The sequence below is a fragment of the Schistocerca cancellata genome, chromosome 8, assembly GCF_023864275.1.
Source record: "Schistocerca cancellata isolate TAMUIC-IGC-003103 chromosome 8, iqSchCanc2.1, whole genome shotgun sequence".
Taxonomy (NCBI): Eukaryota; Metazoa; Arthropoda; class Insecta; order Orthoptera; family Acrididae; genus Schistocerca; species Schistocerca cancellata.
Genome location: NC_064633.1, coordinates 218317028 through 218335618, shown reverse-complemented (window position 1 = coordinate 218335618; position 18591 = coordinate 218317028). Strand labels below are relative to the sequence as shown.

Sequence of the window (18591 nt, the reverse complement as noted above, 5' to 3'; positions counted from 1 at the left end):
GTGTCTAATATCTGAAGGTACTAGACATTTTCTGAAGTTGCTGAGTGTGGCATCTATTTAGAGGAATACCATTCCCATTCAGGTATGTATTGTCATTGCCTTGTGTGTTATGTTAATGGTATTGAATTAAATGAAATTAATGAGGCTATGTGGTGGAATTCTGGTCTTGAAGTTCATTTAGATACTCAAGACATAAGTCACCAAACACTTGATTGCAGTGCATTACTAAGAGTGATTGCTTTCCATCAATTAATACTAAGGACTCCCAGTTTAATTTTTTTGTTCAGATTAAAATGTGGATGGAATGACCGTCTTGTGATTGACTATGCAGATTGGTTTGTTATTAACAATTGGCAAAACATTTTTCTGTTTTTGTAAGAGCTCATGGTATTTCAATGAAGTTTAAGTTAGTTGAAATATGACTGTAACATAGTGAGTTTTGTATATTCAATAAATAGAACCACATATTAAGCTTGCCAAAAAGTTGAGAACCAATTTCTCCTTTTCTTTTGCAGCCATTCTGGGCCCTCAGTGCAGTATCATGTTTCCTGGGGCTCCCTGTAAGTGCTCAATAGATTTTGTAAGCTGTTGCACTGTCCTTGAGCCAATAAAAATGTACCATAGTGATAGGTGGTTCTATATTTACTTAGACACTGCTGCAGACACCATTGTGGCGTATTGTCTGCTGCATCAACATCATAGAGTTGACACATTGTTATATAAGCACACCAAGTTAAAAAATCACTCATTCATTTATGTTGTGTACAGATGGCATCCTATCATATACAAGACAATATTGGATGTAGAGACAGATTACAATATGAATGTTGACAAGTCTAAGGTTATTGCTGACCTGTATGAGCAAAGTGTATTTCCTTTGGGTAGATTTAATTGTGCTTTAACAAGCATGGTTAGCTATTACCATTGTTCATATTAAGTCTGCTCTACATTTATTCCCTACAGGTTTGGAAAGTTTTCCTGATTAAGATGTACTGGTGTTTAGGAATTTATGGTAAGAAGCTGAAGTTACTATCCCCACAGATACTTTCAGCAGATAATAATTATTATTATTAATTTTTTTTTAATACAGGGTGTTACAAAAAGGTATGGCCAAACTTTCAGGAAACATTCCTCACACACAAAGAAAGAAAATATGTTATGTGGACATGTGTCTGGAAACGTTTACTTTCCATGTCAGAGCTCATTTTATTACTTCTCTTCAAATCACATTAATCATGGAATGGAAACATACAGCAACAGAACGTACCAGCGTGACTTCAAACACTTTGTTACAGGAAATGTTCAAAATGTCCTCCGTTAGCGAGGATACATGCATCCACCCTCCGTCGCATGGAATCCCTGATGCGCTGATGCAGCCCTGGAGAATGGCGTATTGTATCACAGCCGTCCACAATGCGAGCACGAAGAGTCTCTACATTTGGTACCGGCATTGCATAGACAAGAGCTTTCAAATGCCCCCATAAATGAAAGTCAAGAGGGTTTAGGTCAGGAGAGCGTGGAGGCCATGGAATTGGTCTGCCTCTACCAATCCATCGGTCACCCAATCTGTTGTTGAGAAGCATACGAACACTTCGACTGAAATGTGCAGGAGCTCCATTGTGCATGAACCACATGTTGTGTCGTACTTGTAAAGGCACATGTTCTAGCAGCACAGGTAGAGTATCCCATATGAAATCATGATAAAGTGCTCCATTGAGCGTAGGTGGAAGAACATGGGGCCCAATCAAGACATCACCAACAATGCCTGCCCAAACGTTCACAGAAAATCTGTGTTGATGACGTGATTCCACAATTGCGTGCGGATGCTCGTCAGCCCACACCCACACATGTTGATTGTGAAAATTTACAATTTGATCACGTTGGAATGAAGCCTCATCCGTAGAGAGAACATTTGCACTGAAATGAGGATTGACACGTTGTTGGATGAACCATTCGCAGAAGTGTACCCGTGGAGGCCAATCAGCTGCTGATAGTGCCTGCACACGCTGTACATGGTACGGAAACAACTGGTTCTCCCGTAGCACTCTCCATACAGTGACGTGGTCAACGTTACCTTGTACAGCAGCAACTTCTCTGACGCTGACATTAGGGTTATCGTCAACTGCACGAAGAACTGCCTCGTCCATTGCAGGTGCCCTCATCGTTCTAGGTCTTCCCCAGTCGCGAGTCATAGGCTGGAATGTTCCGTGCTCCCTAAGATGCCGATCAATTGCTTCGAACGTCTTCCTGTCAGGACACCTTTGTTCTGGAAATCTGTCTCGATGCAAACGTACCGCGCCACGGCTGTTGCCCCGTGCTAATCCATACATCAAATGGGCATCTGCCAACTCCGCATTTGTAAACATTACACTGACTGCAAAACCACGTTCGTGGTTGATGCTATGTACTGATGTGCTTGATGTTAGTACTGTAGAGGAATGAGTCGCATGTCAACACAAGCACCGAAGTCAACATTACCTTCCTTCAATTGGGCCAACTGGCGGTGAATCGAGGAAGTACAGTACATACTGACGAAACTAAAATGAGCTCTAACATGGAAATTAAGCATTTCCGGACACATGTCCACATAACATCTTTCCTTTATTTGTGTGTGAGGAATGTTTCCTGAAAGTTTGGCCGTACCTTTTTGTAACGCCCTGTACATATAATACTAGTAGGTGTGTACGAAATGATGCAATACATCTTTTGTCAATACATGTTCCTGTTATAAAATAAAGGCATAAATTTATAACTTCTTAAGTCTTCAATTATTGATTATAATTAGTTTTGAACGCCAACAATCTGGAAAATAAGTATTACCATTAGCAACACCAACATGAAGTATATAATGAATATATTTGCAGTGACTTCCACTATATACATAAGAAAATGAAACATCTGTAGCCATCCTTATGTCGTCGTTTATTGTATGGCTACCAGTTTTGGTGCTTCAGGTCACCATCTTTAGGTCTTAGCTGATGCTGAAGGGGTTAACACCATCCATATACACGATGCATCAGTGGCCTACACCTACAACTGCTTTACGCAGGCAACTTGTAACCTTGATGATGTCTCTCCAACTTTCAACTGACTCACTCACTGAGTCAATTGGTAGTTAATGGTTGGAGCGACAACACTACAATTACAAGTAGCCTACGTAAACTAGTTACAGATGTTGGCCACTGATGCACTGTGTATACAGATGGTGTGTAATTACTTCAGCATAATCAAAAGTCTGAAGATGGTGCACTGAGGCACCAAAACTGGTAGCAATACAACAAATGACATCTTATAAGGATGGCTGTAGATGTTTCATTTTCTTACATAAGTGAATAGCCGAAGTCCCCCAGACCTCCAATCGCATGGATGGACATACAGAAACCCAATATATATGTTCTGCGGTACAATGGTGTAGACTGTATGAGAGTTCTATGCTTCAGTGCTGCATTATGGTTATTGCTAGTTTTGTCTCATTTGGACATTGAATGTTATGCTGACTGCATACTTCTGTGTAATTACTTTATATGTGGAAATAAATCTTTTCATGATTAACCACATATAACTGGTACACCCAATGTGATTATGCATAACAGTACATCCGCCAGCTTCGACATTCAGCACCATGTCAAAACTACAACTATTACTCTCATGCCAGCCATGTCAGTTTTTCTTTCAGCATGAAAATGAATTCCTCGCCAGTACCTAAAGAGACAGTCTCAAGTAATGGAGTTATCAACAGGGTTACGACCAAACAACTGCCTGTTTGGCAAAATAGCTCTTTGCTTTGGTTCACATGATTAGTAAGCCAGTTCTTCTAAGCACAGATTACGGCAGATGTAATGAGTGGCCATACACCAGCTCTGTTACTGTGGCTTGGAGACCAGGCTTGAAGGCTGTTCATAATCCTAGTAAAACAATCAGTAGTATTTCTGTCCACTTGTCTGTCACGTGACATCGAAGGGCTGATTTCAATTGTCAGTGCAGCCATTCCGCCACGCTGTTCACTGCATGATAATAAGTGGGGTTCCTCATTTGATTGACACCTAACAATGTGGCAAGGGCCTTGAAGAGGTATGCCTCAAACTGACATACTTGATCTGTCGTTATTCTCAATGCCACACCAAAACGCACAATCCAACCTCTGAAAAATATTTTTGCCACAGTCTCCACAGTAATGTATGTCTGCCACGGGTAATGCTCCTGGTCATTTAGAGTGTCTGTACATGACTGTAAGGTCATAACTGCAGCCTTCAGATGTTGATAGTGAGCCAACAATATCCATGTGAACATAGTCAAATCACTGACTAAGCAGTATAAATGTACATAGCAGCGCCTTGACATGTTGTGTGATTTTGTTCTTTTGACAGGCCATACATTGTTAGACGTACAGACAGACAAGGCTTTCACTTGGTGACATAACGTAATAATTTCCACATATTTAATATTATCAGGCACTGTAATTACAACTGAAATCAACATATAATTCATATGCTTTTAATATTCATAACAATAAAAACAGTTCATATAAAATTATAAAATTTAAAGTAAAACAGTTCATAAACAAAATAGTAAAAAAGGCCAACAATAGATCATTCAACTGCATCACAATTAGAGTCTCTCTCTCTCTCTCTCTCTCTCTCTCTCTCTCTCTCTCTCTCTCTCCCCCTCTCCCTCCCTCCCTCCCTCCCTCCAATACTTCCTCAAAACTGCATCAATGCATAGGTTACAGTCTGTATTTAACACAGGCCCCACTGTTCAAAGAAATTTCCTGCTAGTGCCATAATGTAAGCTTCTTCTGTTAGAAATGTGACAGCTGATTTTTCATCACATACGTGAAATTCTGCCAATAAATGATACTGAGGTGGTAGATAAATTCCAACATGGTAATGACTGCCATCTGAAAAACATTTAAATACCACATGGAAGATTAAGCACACCGTGAAATTAACAATATTAATGCATTAATTTTATTATGACATCTTTTTTTTCTTATGAAGATAATGTACAATATAGAACTATTATTAACTAGAAATTTCCGACAACAATCTTCGAAGTTACACTTATCAAGATACTAGTTCACCTTTTATAAAAAAAAAAAGGCAGTAAACAGAAACACTTCTCTGCAAGATCACACAGCATTACGTTTATGCACACTTAACAGCCCCCAGAAAAAAAAAAGCAACACACACACACACACACACACACACACACACACACACACACACACAAAACATATGAAATTAAACACATTGACACTCAACACAAGGTTGCTCTCTCTCTCTCTCTCTCTAAACAAAAAAAAAAAAAAATTATGTGATGCTAATTGCTATAATTACAGAACTGGAAAAGGCAATTACTGTAGTGATGTGGAATCCAAAACAGAACAATTATAAGAAATCCCTCAGTATTGGCAACAGTAGCTCACTGGATTTGTCAAAAGTCTGAAATGTCACTGTGCTGCTAAACATAGTTCAGATCCCTCACAAGTATCTTTTTCATTATCACTTATTTTCATCTGTTGTTGTTGTGGTCTTCAGTCCTGAGACTGGTTTCATGCAGCTCTCCATGCTACTCTATCCTGTGCAAGCTTCATCTCCCAGTATTTACTGCAACCTACATCCTTCTGAATCTGCTTTGTGTATGCATCTCTTGGTCTCCCTCTACGATTTTTACCCTCCACGTTGCCCTCCAATGCTAAATTTGTGATCCCCTGATGCCTCAGAACATGTCCTACCAACCGATCCCTTCTTCTAGTCAAGTTGTGCCACAAACTCCTCTTCTCCCCAATTCTATTCAATACCTCCTCATTAGTTATGTGATCTACCCATCTAATCTTCAGCATTCTTCTGTAGCACCACATTTCGAAAGCTTCTATTCTCTTCTTGTCTAAACTATTTATTGTCCATGTTTCACTTCCATACATGGCTACACTCCATACAAATACTTTCAGAAACAACTTCCTGATACTTAAATCTGTACTCTATGTTAACAAATTTCTCTTCTTCAGAAACGCTTTCCTTGCCATTGCCAGTCTACATTTTATATCCTCTCTACTTTGACCATCATCAGTTATTTTGCTCCCCAAATAGCAAAACTCCTTTAATACTTTAAGTGTCTCATTTCCTAATCTAATTCCCTTAGCATCACCAGACTTAATTCGACTACATTCCATTATCCTCGTTTTGATTTTGTTGATGTTCATCTTATATCCTCTTTTCAAGACACTGTCCATCCCGTTCAACTGCTCTTCCAAGTCCTTTGCTGTCTCTGACAGAATTACAATGTCATCGGTGAACCTCAAAGTTTTTATTTCTTCTCCATGGATTTTAATGCCTACTCCAAACTTTTCTTTTGTTTCCTTTACTGCTTGCTCAATATACAGATTGAATGACATTGGGGAGAGGCTACAACGCTGTCTCATTCCCTTCCCAACCACTGCTTCCCTTTCATGCCCCTCGACTCTTATAACTGCCTTCTGGTTTCTGTACAAATTGTAAATAGCCTTTCGCTCCCTGTATTTTACCCCTGCCACCTTTAGAATTTGAAAGAGAGTATTCCAGTCAACATTGTCAAAAGCTTTCTCTAAATCTACAAATGCTAGAAACGTAGGTTTGCCTTTCCTTAATCTTTCTTCTAAGATAAGTCGTAAGGTCAGTATTGCCTCACGTCTTCCAACATTTCTACGGAATCCAAAAACTGATCTTCCCCGAGGTCGGCTTCTACCAGTTTTTCCATTCGTCTGTAAAGAATTCGCATTAGTATTTTGCAGCTGTGACTTATTAAACTGATAGTTTGGTAATTTTCACATCTGTCAACACCTGCTTTCTTTGGGATTGGAATTATTATATTCTTCTTGAAGTCTGAGGGTATTTCGCCTGTCTCATACATCTTGCTCACCAGATGGTAGAGTTTTGTTAGGACTGGCTCTCCCAAGGCCGTCAGTAGTTCTAATGGAATGTTGTCTACTCCCGGGGCCTTGTTTCGACTCAGGTCTTTCAGTGTTCTGTCAAACTCTTCACGCAGTATCGTATCTCCCATTTCATCTTCATCTACATCCTCTTCCATTTCTATAATACTGTCCTCAAGTACATCGCCCTTGTATAGACCCTCTATATACTCCTTCCACCTTTCTGCTTTCCCCTCTTTCCTTAGAACTGGGTTTCCATCTGAGCTCTTGATATTCATACAAGTGGCTCTCTTTTCTCCAAAGGTCTCTTTAATTTTCCTGTACGCAGTATCTATCTTGCCCCTAGTGAGGTAAGCCTCTACATTCTTACATTTGTCCTCTATCTTTTTTTTCATCTGTAAAGAATACAAAATGAACAGGACAAAGATATTATCACACTTATAAAATAATGAAAATGTGGGGTCACAGAGAGGCACACACATAATCACATATTTCTGAACAGCTACAATGCGCCAGCTGTGGTAGGTAAGGGGAGGAAAGGGGTCGGGAGTGGAGGGAAGGTAGGGGAAGGACAGGAAGCTGTTGCATGGGATGTGAATGTAAAACACAGGCACCAGAGCTGGTGCATTTTCACTCTGCCAGAACTTTCCATACTGCAGTTCCTATAAGATGTTTTGCAAGCCTGTTAAGGATGATTTGCCATTTCACTGAGATATTGTGTTTGAAACTTCCTACAGCTGACAAATAATTCCGTAACAGATTTGCAGCAGTGTGGGCTCCCATTATTCTAACACAAAAAGGACCAATGACTTGTCAAAAATGAAAAAGATCAGTTTTCTATTGTTGCCACAGTGTGGGTACTGAAAGATAAGCTGTGGTTCAAGGTCCTATAACTGGTAGCCCAGTATCTGATAAACACCAATCACAAGATCATCACTGCCATTTTTTATTTAGTACAAACAATATATTTACATGAGAACCGGTTGTCTGGCACCCACCACTTTTATATACATCCTATGGGTGCTACATGTGGCACTTCCATTGCTCTGGGAGTCCACCTGCAAAATGTTTGCACTAATATAAGCTGAATCTAAGGGATCAGTTACGTAATCTTTTCTCTAAATACTACAGCTGCTTTGTGAATCTAAACACAAACGTCCTTCCTCCTCCTCCTCCTTTCTCTCTCCCTTTCTTGTTGTGTCACTCTTTTTGCTGATGTTAATGCCTAGAAGCCAATGGGAGGTATGTGACCATAATTTTTAATGAAGCTTATTGGTTACTCTTCACATTTTGTAGGCATCAAGGTCCTATCTATCAGTATCACTAACTTTAGTAGATGAAATGAAGTTTTTTGCTCCCTGACATTTCTTCTCACTGCTGTATCGTTCACTGTTGAACACAGTAACTGAATATTGACTGAAATCTCAATGATGAAATAATAACACAGGTGGTCTCCAAGACTGCAACATTCCCATGTGCACCACAGCTATCATTTATGTCAATTGAAACTACTCTAAATAGAAAGCACAATGCTGAATGCACACAATTTACATTGTTATCAGAAGAATGTGTGATTAGTTGAAAGATACAGAAAAGAAATTAATCCTGAAAGTTGGGGTGTGGATGTGGGAGAGGATAATGAGGTCACTTCACTGAAATTTATGGATCAGCTCTTACCTGATTTGCTGTGTATTATAAAAGGTCCCAGTCTTTCTTCCAATTCTTTGAGAATTTTCTCTTTTGGAGCATACAGAATTGTGACAGACTCACAACATGATGCTTTTAGTTCACTCCACAATGCACTGTATAATCTCTCTTGAAAGGTGCTTTTTACAGCAGGATCTGAATCTAGAAATAAAAATTCCATAATGTGCGTTTATTACATTACAGTGCCACATAACATGCATTGTAATATAGTTATTACTGAAGTTTTTCTGAAACTAATTCTTAATGGAAATAAATCAAGAACACACAAAATATTTCTGAAAAAGGCAGCTGAAAGATATTGCTTCAGACATCAATTTCCCCTTTCAGAACTAAGGCTGAAAAGAAAGACAACAGAGACTGCAGAGGAATGGAAAGGACAGAAAGAAAGAATTGAATGGGCTGCCTGATTATCATTAATAAAGGATTTGCAATTTATCTGGTAATTCCCGTTGTTTTTCCATGAGTATTTTCCTCTTTGTCTGTACATTCAACTGCTTAAGTAGGAATCTTACATTCTGAAAATCAGTATAACATTTTACAACCTCAAATAACACAAAGTTAAGAATATCTTATCTATCTGTTCAACACAAGGGTGTGTGAAACATGGCATTCCATTGAAACATTGCTTGTCCTTCTGTCATGAGGAGTGGATACAGGGAGAGAGAATTGGGAGGCAGGGAGAGGGGTTGGGGTGGGTTGCTAGAGGCTTGAAGTGAGGCAGTTGATTTGTGGCTAGGAAAGTGGGAGGACGGGAGGGTGGCAAATTTGCAAGCCAGGTGTGTGATGCAGAGTTGTTGGAGTCAGTGAGGAATGACACAGGCTGAAGGTGATGTGGAGATGTGAATTGGGAGGGGGCAACAGAGCAGAGGGAGGAGAACTATTGGGTGGAGGGTGTGGGGCCAGAGAGTTGCCGGAGATTGAAACCAGGGTAATTACAGGAGTGAGGATGTGCTGCAAACTTTGTCCTTGGCAACAGTTTGACGGTGGTCACTCACCCTGGTGGACAGCTGGCTGGTAGTCAGATCGACATATAAAGCTGTGCAGTGTTTGCAGCAGAGTTGGTAGATGGCATGGCTGCTCTCATAGGTGTCCTGGTGTCTGATGGGGTAGGATAAGCCTGTGACAGCATAGAGGTAGTTTTCCACGGTCTTTAGTATGGACAGGGACTGCGACTGTTGTTATGTGCAGATTCGAGCCGAATTGGTGACACTTCACTCTCAGCTTCAGGCTGTGATGGCTTCAGTTACACAGCTTGAGGCTGCAGTGGATGGGCACCACTGTTGTGGGCCGGCCGTGGGGATCCAACGGACGTCCAGCATGTCAGAGTCCTCCGATCAGTCCTCACTGGCGGCCAACCCAGTTACTGCTCGCACTGAGGCTGACCCTTCACCTGTGGTCGAGTGGGTGGTACCCTGGGGCGAAGCACGCGGCGAAAGACTTCCCAGGCGGTCGCACGTAAGGCCCCCCCTCCCCTCCCCCCCCTTTGTCTGACAAACAGGTTCCAGGTGCTGTCTGTGGCTGACACTGTCACTGAGCCAGATGCTGTCGCCTGTCCTGTTTCTGAGGAAACCACTCAGCCTGCAAGATCTGGGCAATCGCAGGGGGTGGGATTATTGGTAGTTGGGAGCTCCAATGTTAGGTGCGTTATGGGGCCCCTTCTGACAAGAAGGGTAAGAAAGCCAATGTGCACTCTGTGTGCTTACTGGGTGGAGTCATTCCAGATGTGGAAAGGGTCCTCCCAGATGCCACGAAGAGCACAGGGTGCAGCCAACTGCAGGTGGTTGCTCACGTCGGTACCAATGATGTGTGTTACTTTGGAACAGAAGAGATTCTCTCTGGTTTCGAGCGGCTAACAGAAGTGGTAAAGGCTGCCAATCTTGCTTGCAAGATGAAAGCAGAGCTGATCATTTGCAGCATAGTCGACAGGACCATTTGCAGATCTCTGGTACAGAGCCGAGTGGAGGGTCTGAATCAGGGGCTCAGACAGTTCTGTGACCGTGAAGGCTGCAGATTCCTCAACTTACGCCAAACGGAGGTTGGGTTTCGGGTTCTGCTGAATAGGTCAGGTGTCCACTATATGCAGGAGGCGGCTACATGGGAGCAGGTGCTGTGTGGTGTGGACTGGGCAGTTTTTTTAGGTTAGAGGGTCTTGGGAAAACACAAGAAGGGCTTCTGTCACAAAGGGTGCAGGGTGAACACAGGAAGAACATAGATACAGGAACCATTGGTATAACAGTTGTAAATTGTCGTAGCTGTGTTGGGATAGTAACAGAGCTCCAAGCACTAATAGAATGCACTGATGCTCAAATCGTTATAGGTACTGAAAGCTGGCTAAAGCCGGATATAAGCTCAGCCGAAATTTTTGCGAAGAACCTAACGGTGTTCCAAAAGGATAGGCTAAACACAGTTGGCGGTGGCATGTTTGTTGCTGTCAGAAGTAGTTTACCTTGTCGCGAAATTGAAGTAGATTCTTCCTGTGAGTTAGTATGGGCAGAGGTTATTATTGGAAACCAGAATAAAATAATAATTGGCTCCCTTTACCAACCTCCCAATTCAGATGATACAGTTGCTAAAAGGTTCAAAGAAAACTTGAGTTTGATTTGAAACACGTACCCAACTCATACGATAATAGTTGGTGGTGACTTTAATTTACCCTCGATATGTTGGCGAAAATACATGTTTAATTCTGGAAGTATGCATAAAATATCATCCTAAATCGCTCTTAACGCATTCTCTGGAAAATTATTTCGAGCAGTTCATTCATGAGCCCATGCGAATAGTAAATGGTTGTGAAAACACATTTGACCTCTTAGCAACAAATAGTCCTGAGTTAATAACAGACATCAAAACTGATTCAGGGATTAGTTAACACAGAGTTGGCGTAGCGAAGTTGAATATTGTAATCCCCCCATCCTCGAAAAATAAGCGAAAAATATACCTATTCAAAATAGCAGATAAAAATTCACTTGACGCCTTCCTAAGAGACTAACTCCACTCATTCTAAATTAACAATATAAGTGTAGGCCAGATGTGGCTTAAATTGAAAGAAATAGTATCGGCAGCAATTGAGAGATTTATACCAAATAAATTAACAAACAACGGAGCTGATCCTCCTTGGTATACAAAACGGGTTAGAAAACTGTTGCAGACACAATGAAACAAACATGCCAAATTTAAACATGCAAAATCCACAAGATCGGCGATCTTTTACAGAAGCTCGAAATTTAGCACGGACTTCAATCTGAGATGCCTATAACAGTTTCCGCAATGAAACTTTGTCTCGAAACCTGGCACAAAATCCAAAGAGATTCTGGTTGTATGTGAAGTATGTTAGTGGCAAGAAACAGTCAATGCCTTCTCTGCATGATAGCAATGGAGATACTATCTAAGACAATGCTGCCAAAGCAGAGTTATCAAACACAGCCTTCCAAAATGCCTTCACAAAAGACGACGAAGGAAATATTCCAGAATTTGAATGGAGAACAGCTGTTGACATGAGTAACGTAGAAGTAAATATCCTCGGAGTAGTGAAGCAACTTAAATCACATAAAAAAGCAAGTCTTCTGGTCCAGACTGTATACCAATTAGGTTCCTTTCAGAGTATGACGACGCATTAGCTCCATACTTGACAATCATATACAGAAAGACTAGAAAGTTGCACAGGTCACACCAACATTCAAGAAAGGTAATAGGAGTAATCCACTAAATTACAGGCCCACATCGTTAATGTCGATATGCAGCAGGATTTTGGAACACATATTGCATTCGAATATTATGAATTACCTAGAAGAAAATGGTCTACTGACACACAGTCAACGTGGGTTTAGAAAACATCGTTCCTGTGAAACACAACTAGGTCTTTATTCACATGAAGTGTTGAGTGCTATTGACAAGGGATTTCAGATTGATTCCGTATTTCTGGATTTCCGGTAGGCTTTTTGACACTGCGCCACACAAGCGGCTCATAGTGAAATTGCATGCTTATGGAATATAATCTCAGTTATGTGACTGGATTTGTGATTTCCTGTTAGAGAGGTCACAGTTCTAAGTAGTTGATGGAAAGTCATCGAGTAAAACAGAAGTGATTTCTGGCGTTTCCCAAGGTAGTGTTATAGGCTCTTTGCTGCCCTAGATACACGATTTTGGAGACAATCTGGGCAGCTGTCTTCGGTTGTTTGCAGATGACGCTGTCATTTATCGACTAATAAAGTCATCAGAAGACCAAAACAAACTGCAAAACGATTTAGAAAAGATATCTGAATGGTGCAAAAAGTGGCAGTTGACCCTAAATAACGAAAAGTGTGAGGTCATCCACATGAGTGCTAAAAGGAACTCATTAAACTTCGGTTACACGATAAATCAGTCTAATCTAAAAGCCATTAATTCAACTAAATACCTAGGTATTACAATTATGAACAACTTAAATTGGAAGGAACACGTAGAAAATGTTGTGGGGAAGGCTAACCAAAGACTGCGTTTTATTGGCAGGACACTTAGAAAATGTAACAGACGTACTAAGAAGACTGCCTACACTATGCTTGTCCGTCCTGTTTTAGAATACTGCTGCACGGTGTGGGATCCTTACCAGATAGGACTGATGGAGTACATCGAGAAAGTTCAAAGAAGGGCAGCACGTTTTATATTATCGCGAAATATGGGGGAGAATGTCACAGAAATGATACAGGATTTGGGCTGGAAATCATTAAAGGAAAGGAGTTTTTCGTTGCGACGGAATCTTCTCATAAAATTCCAATCACCAACTTTCTCCTCCGAATGCGAAAATATATTGTTGACACTGACCTACATAGGGAGGAATGATCACCATAATAAAATAAGTGAAATCAGAGCTCGTATGGAAAGACACAGGTGTTCATTCTTTCCGCGTGCTATACAAGATTGGAATAATAGAGAATTGTGAAGGTATTTTGATGAACCTTCTGCCAGGCACTTGAATGTGATTTGCAGAGTATCCATGTAGATGTAGATGCTGGTTGGGTGCTTCGGGCACGTCTTGCACCTTTGTGTTCCACAGGGATATGATCTAAGAGGCAAACTTTTGGGAGTAGAGAGGCATAGAGACTATGCAAAGTGTTGTTTAGATCGCGTGGGTGAGAGAACATCACTTCAGGAGGGGTGGGAAGGGTCTTGGATAGGATATACCTCATTTCAGCCCATGATGAGAGATAATAAAAGCCCTGGTGGGGGGGTCTGTTTCAGCTGTTCTAATCTGGATGACAAGGGGACTGCTCCTTTGTAGTTGATTCTTGGGAGTTGTGGAAGGATAAGGCAAGAGAAATCTGTTTGTGGACTATGGGAGGTTGTGCCTGCCTGTGAAGGCCTTCGGGAAAACTTCAGCATACTGGGCAAGGGAGTTTTTGTCACTGCAGATACTTTGTCCATGCGTGGCCAGGCTGTATGAGACAGATTTTTTTGTGGAAGGGATGGCAGCTGCCAAAATGCAGGTACAGTTTTAATGTAGATAGAGTTGTGGACAGATCCATCAGAGATGTGGATGTGGAGATCAACATCCAGGAGGGCCAGGTGAAGTGGCTTGGAGAGAAAATGTTGAGGTTGTCAAAGAATGAGGGCAGGGTGTTTTGGCCCTGAGTCCAGATCATGAAAATATTATCATGGTATCTTGGCCCTGAGTCCAGATCATGAAAATATCATCATGAACCTGAACCAGGCCAGGGGTTGGGAGTTTTGTGGAGGTTTTCTCTAGGTGGGCCATAAACAGATTGGCATAGGAGCGTCCATGTGGATGCCCATGACTGTGCTGCATACTTGTTTGTATGCCCAGATATAGTTGGTAAGGTGTATAAGAAATGGGAGTTTGGGTTTAGGATCTGAAGCACATTGGAAGAGGTACTGTTTGACAGTAGCAAAGCCATGGGTACGAGGAACGTTTTTGTATATAGGGACATGGCATCAACTGTGATGAGGGATCCAGGAAGTAAAGGAGTGGGGAGGGTGGAGAGTCAGTGAATAACATGGTTAGTATCTTTTATGTGGGACATTGGTTTCACACCTTTGGTTGGAGGTGGCGTTCATCAAGAGCACAAATTCTTTCAGTGGGAATACAATAGCCAGCTACAATGTAGTGTCCACGATTGTTGGGTCTGTGGATTTGTGGAAGCTTGTAGATGGTGGGAGTGCAGGATGTTGGGATAAGGATGAAGATGGGCTCTTTGGAGAGGTAAGTGCCTATGGGTTTTAGTAGAGATTGGAGGTTATGTTGGACTTCTGGGATGGGATCACTCTGGTAGATCTTGTAGGTAGAGGTGTCAGCCAGTTGGCAGAAGTCTTCTGCCAGGCAGTTACTGTGACTCCACATGGCAGTGATGGAACATTTTTCTGCAGGGAGGATGATTAGGTCAGGATCTGGTTTAAGATTGTGTTTGGCTGTGCTTTCTTCTGCTGAAAGGTTAGTGTTCTTAGGGAGGTAGCTGGGGAAGGATGGTGAGGCCAAGTTGAAGGTAAGGAATTCCTGGAAGGTTGTTGAAACATGAAGGCTACAATATAATACAATGGTACTCATGTATGGATGACATAATCTGTCTCATAGATGAAACACAAACTAGGACAGAAGAGCGACAAAGTAACATCAACACAGTAAACCCATAAATACACTTCACAATGCAAACTGAAAGAAACAAGAAACTAAATCGCCTGGACCTTACAATTACAAGAGAAACAACCAACATTAATTTTCTGTCTACAGAAAACCTATATCCACAACCACTGTTACCCATAGCTCATCCAACCACATGAGAGCTCAAATAAGCCAGTTACAAACACATGCTCCATGGAATAAACAAAACACCTCTCAAAACTAAAAATTACACACACAAACTAAATATAATCAAATTGCTGTTGAAAATGAATGCAAAACAGATACCATAAACAAGCTCAACAACAAGATAAAAATGAAAGATACTGATATTAGAGACCAACTTAAGGGCACAACCGACGAGTCTGAAAACAGAGATATGGAACACACAGACAACACAGCACGTGACACCCTGTCAGAATAAAGAACCAAATGGTACAGTCTAACATACAAAAATAAAATACTACATAGCATTGCAAATATATTGAAGAAGCAAGGGATCCCAATAGCATTCAGAACAAACGACACAGTACAACAAAGACTACAATCAGACAAAAGAACTCCACACAAATTCAGCAATGTAGGAAAGTACTAACTTATGCACAACTCCTGTCAATAGCAATACATAGGAAAAAACAAGCAGAAACTTTGGGTTAAGGTACACAGAGCACACGATAGCTCTGAAGTGTGACAGAACAGATTCCACTCTCATAGAACACTTCATAAATACAAACCACCATCCCACGAATATTGAAACTGATCTACACAACAGGTTATAACAGAAGCTAGAATTAGAAGAGAATTACTGCAGACAAAAGGCTACACTGAAAACTAGCGACACATGCAAATAGCAAGATTGCATAGTGTTGTGGATTACTGCCAACGTGATAAGTTATGTTTTTGTGTGTTTTTAGACCATCCACAAGATGATCAACTAACATGAGTATACAACAGGTTACAATATACCCTAGTGCCCACCACGACTGTGTTCATATCAAAACCACAATTCCTAATACTAGAACACTGACATATGCAGTTCACATTCTGATAAATGTTAATAACAGCCATTCATACAGTTGCAGATGACATGCTGTATGCCAAAATGATGGCAACAAACACAGAAAACTATGCAGTGATTCATAAGTAAAAAAGTTATTATAAAACTATTTACATCATACAGTATCTTGCACCAAACAGTAATCCATGTAATAATGTTGTGGCTTTTCTGGCTTTCCCAACATATCTGTTGCAAATACACTTCTTGGGCTTGCCACCAGACCTACTGTACAGCTCCCACAATAATTCGATACAACTGTTCAACATCTTCGGGTTGTGGTAGATGCTGTTGTCAGTGCTACAAGATGCAACTGACGATAATTGTGTGATGGTGTTGAAATTTGTCAGGTCAGGAGCAGGCAGCTGAAGGAAAGCAGCGCTTATAGTGCCCGCTGATGGGCAGGGCTACTGAGAGCCATGACTGGGCTTGAGGAGGGGGTGTGATTGGCCTCCATGTCCAAATGCAGCAATCCAATTTTACTGTTATTTTAGAAAAGGTTTGATTGAAACAACACAATTCAGGAAATACTGGAGATAAACAAAAGATACTCATTAGGATGAAAAATAGGATAATCATAATTTCTTACTAAGCACTCGACGTATGTTTACAGATATAATTTATACTATCATACAATATTTTGCACAAGATATTGTCGGCAGAATTAAAGCAAGCTAACAGCTGTTCACGGCACAAAATACTGAATCATGTAGCAATGAGCAACTACAAACAGCACTAAGTTCAGCTGCATGTTGGATGCAGCGTTATCCTATATTTCACAGCCTGTGAACATTCATGGAAGTTATACAGTCTGTGATGTGTTACTGCATTGCACTTAGAAAGCAGATACTTCCAAAGAAATCACTTGAAGTTTTCCTATGCAGAGCAGAAGGTGTACGTGCAGGTTTATAAGAGTAACTGTTCCTAATTTTTCTGATGTCGCACAAGATGTGACCATAAACATACCCATCAATAATACAGCGTCTGCAAATGCTTCGTTTTCTATACAGAAGCCAGTGATCACCACTCAGATTTTAGATACTTCCGTTTTAGCTATGATTTTTACCACAGAAACAATGAATTACTAAAGTTTGTTCATTATTATAAGTCATAGAATATCTTCTTGAAATTTGTTTACTTAGTTTCTGGTGTTAAAATGTGTAACATTGTTTTTCTACAGGTGTGAAGAATGACAGACTTCCTAATTACAGAACTGACACAGAAAGTTAACTTCCTAATTACAGAACTGACACAGAAAGTTAAATTTCCTGCCTTCAGTACATAATTTTTTTCCAAGCTCACCTTCTGCATTCACGTTTCTCATTTCCAACACACATTTTCAACCAGAATGAGAATAGATTGCAGTAGTTACAAATTCAAAATATATTTGCAATTTTCATTATATTTAATTAAAATAATTTCATAGAAAGAAAACAGTTTGTAGCAGACTTGCATAATTTTTCCATTGTTAAGATTGTGCTCTAAATTTCACACTCATTTTGCAGTGAAGTCCTTCCAGAACTTTTATAACAATATACACTTTCCTTCATTCCAGTACAAGTTCAAAATGACAAATTACTGGTCATTGCTTTATTAATGTCAATGTTTAATTTCAAGCCATCTGTTATTTCAGAAGTGATACACGTTGTATCATGTTCTATCACAATCAACATCATTTGGAATGCAGCAAAACAAAAAAATTGTCATAAATCATGTCTCCAATTTCGCACTATGGTTTTGGATGAACTAAAACACCAATTGGATGCACCATGAAAGAGTGCAAAGATTAAACACATGGGGTGCCCAATAAGCAAGTTTCCCTGCTTTATATTAAAAAACAGTTTATCATGTTGAATTAATTTTATTGACAGTGTGCAGTGCTTCTGTCACTTTTTTATATAGTCTTTATGTTTTTTCCATGCATTTTTGGTAATGTGACATGTTTTTCCAAACTAATCCACTAAAGCTGTATAGGTCGGGTCCTATGCTCATATCACTATAGTGGGCCTCTCTGTGTGCTGTTCGTCATATACATTCTTCGCGCCCTCCCACATACTGCACACACCAACATCGAATGATTTAAATGCCCATACAACCTTCCCTATAGATGGATATCAACAGTGGATAGTTGTTTTCCTGTTAAAAAGTTAATGACAGGGCGCAGCTCACAAGCGGACACACTTTGTAGTGATAACTCCTTGCTAGGTGGCAACATACTGGCAAGATACTGCGGATGAATAACAATAACAACAGTCAACACTCAATAACCAATCAAATTATCATAAAAATTACAACAATTAAAAAGTCAATAAT

General features: G+C 40.4%; 1 protein-coding gene across 2 annotated transcripts in view; it reads right to left on the bottom strand.

Moving 5' to 3' along the window:
• Window positions 1–4437: 4437 nt before the first annotated feature.
• LOC126094961 (AP-5 complex subunit beta-1-like) overlaps window positions 4438–18591 on the bottom strand; it is a 147877-nt gene continuing 133723 nt past the window's right edge. The window contains exons 17-18 of one of the 2 annotated variants that reach the window (XM_049909616.1): window positions 8585–8755; window positions 4438–4897 (exon numbers count right to left, since the gene is read on the bottom strand). In XM_049909616.1, the coding sequence (XP_049765573.1) occupies window positions 4737–4897; window positions 8585–8755 (332 nt within the window). In that variant the 3' untranslated portion in view covers window positions 4438–4736. Of the gene's footprint in view, window positions 4898–8584; window positions 8756–18591 lie in introns of those variants that run through there. The other variant, XR_007521900.1, reaches the window with a different exon arrangement.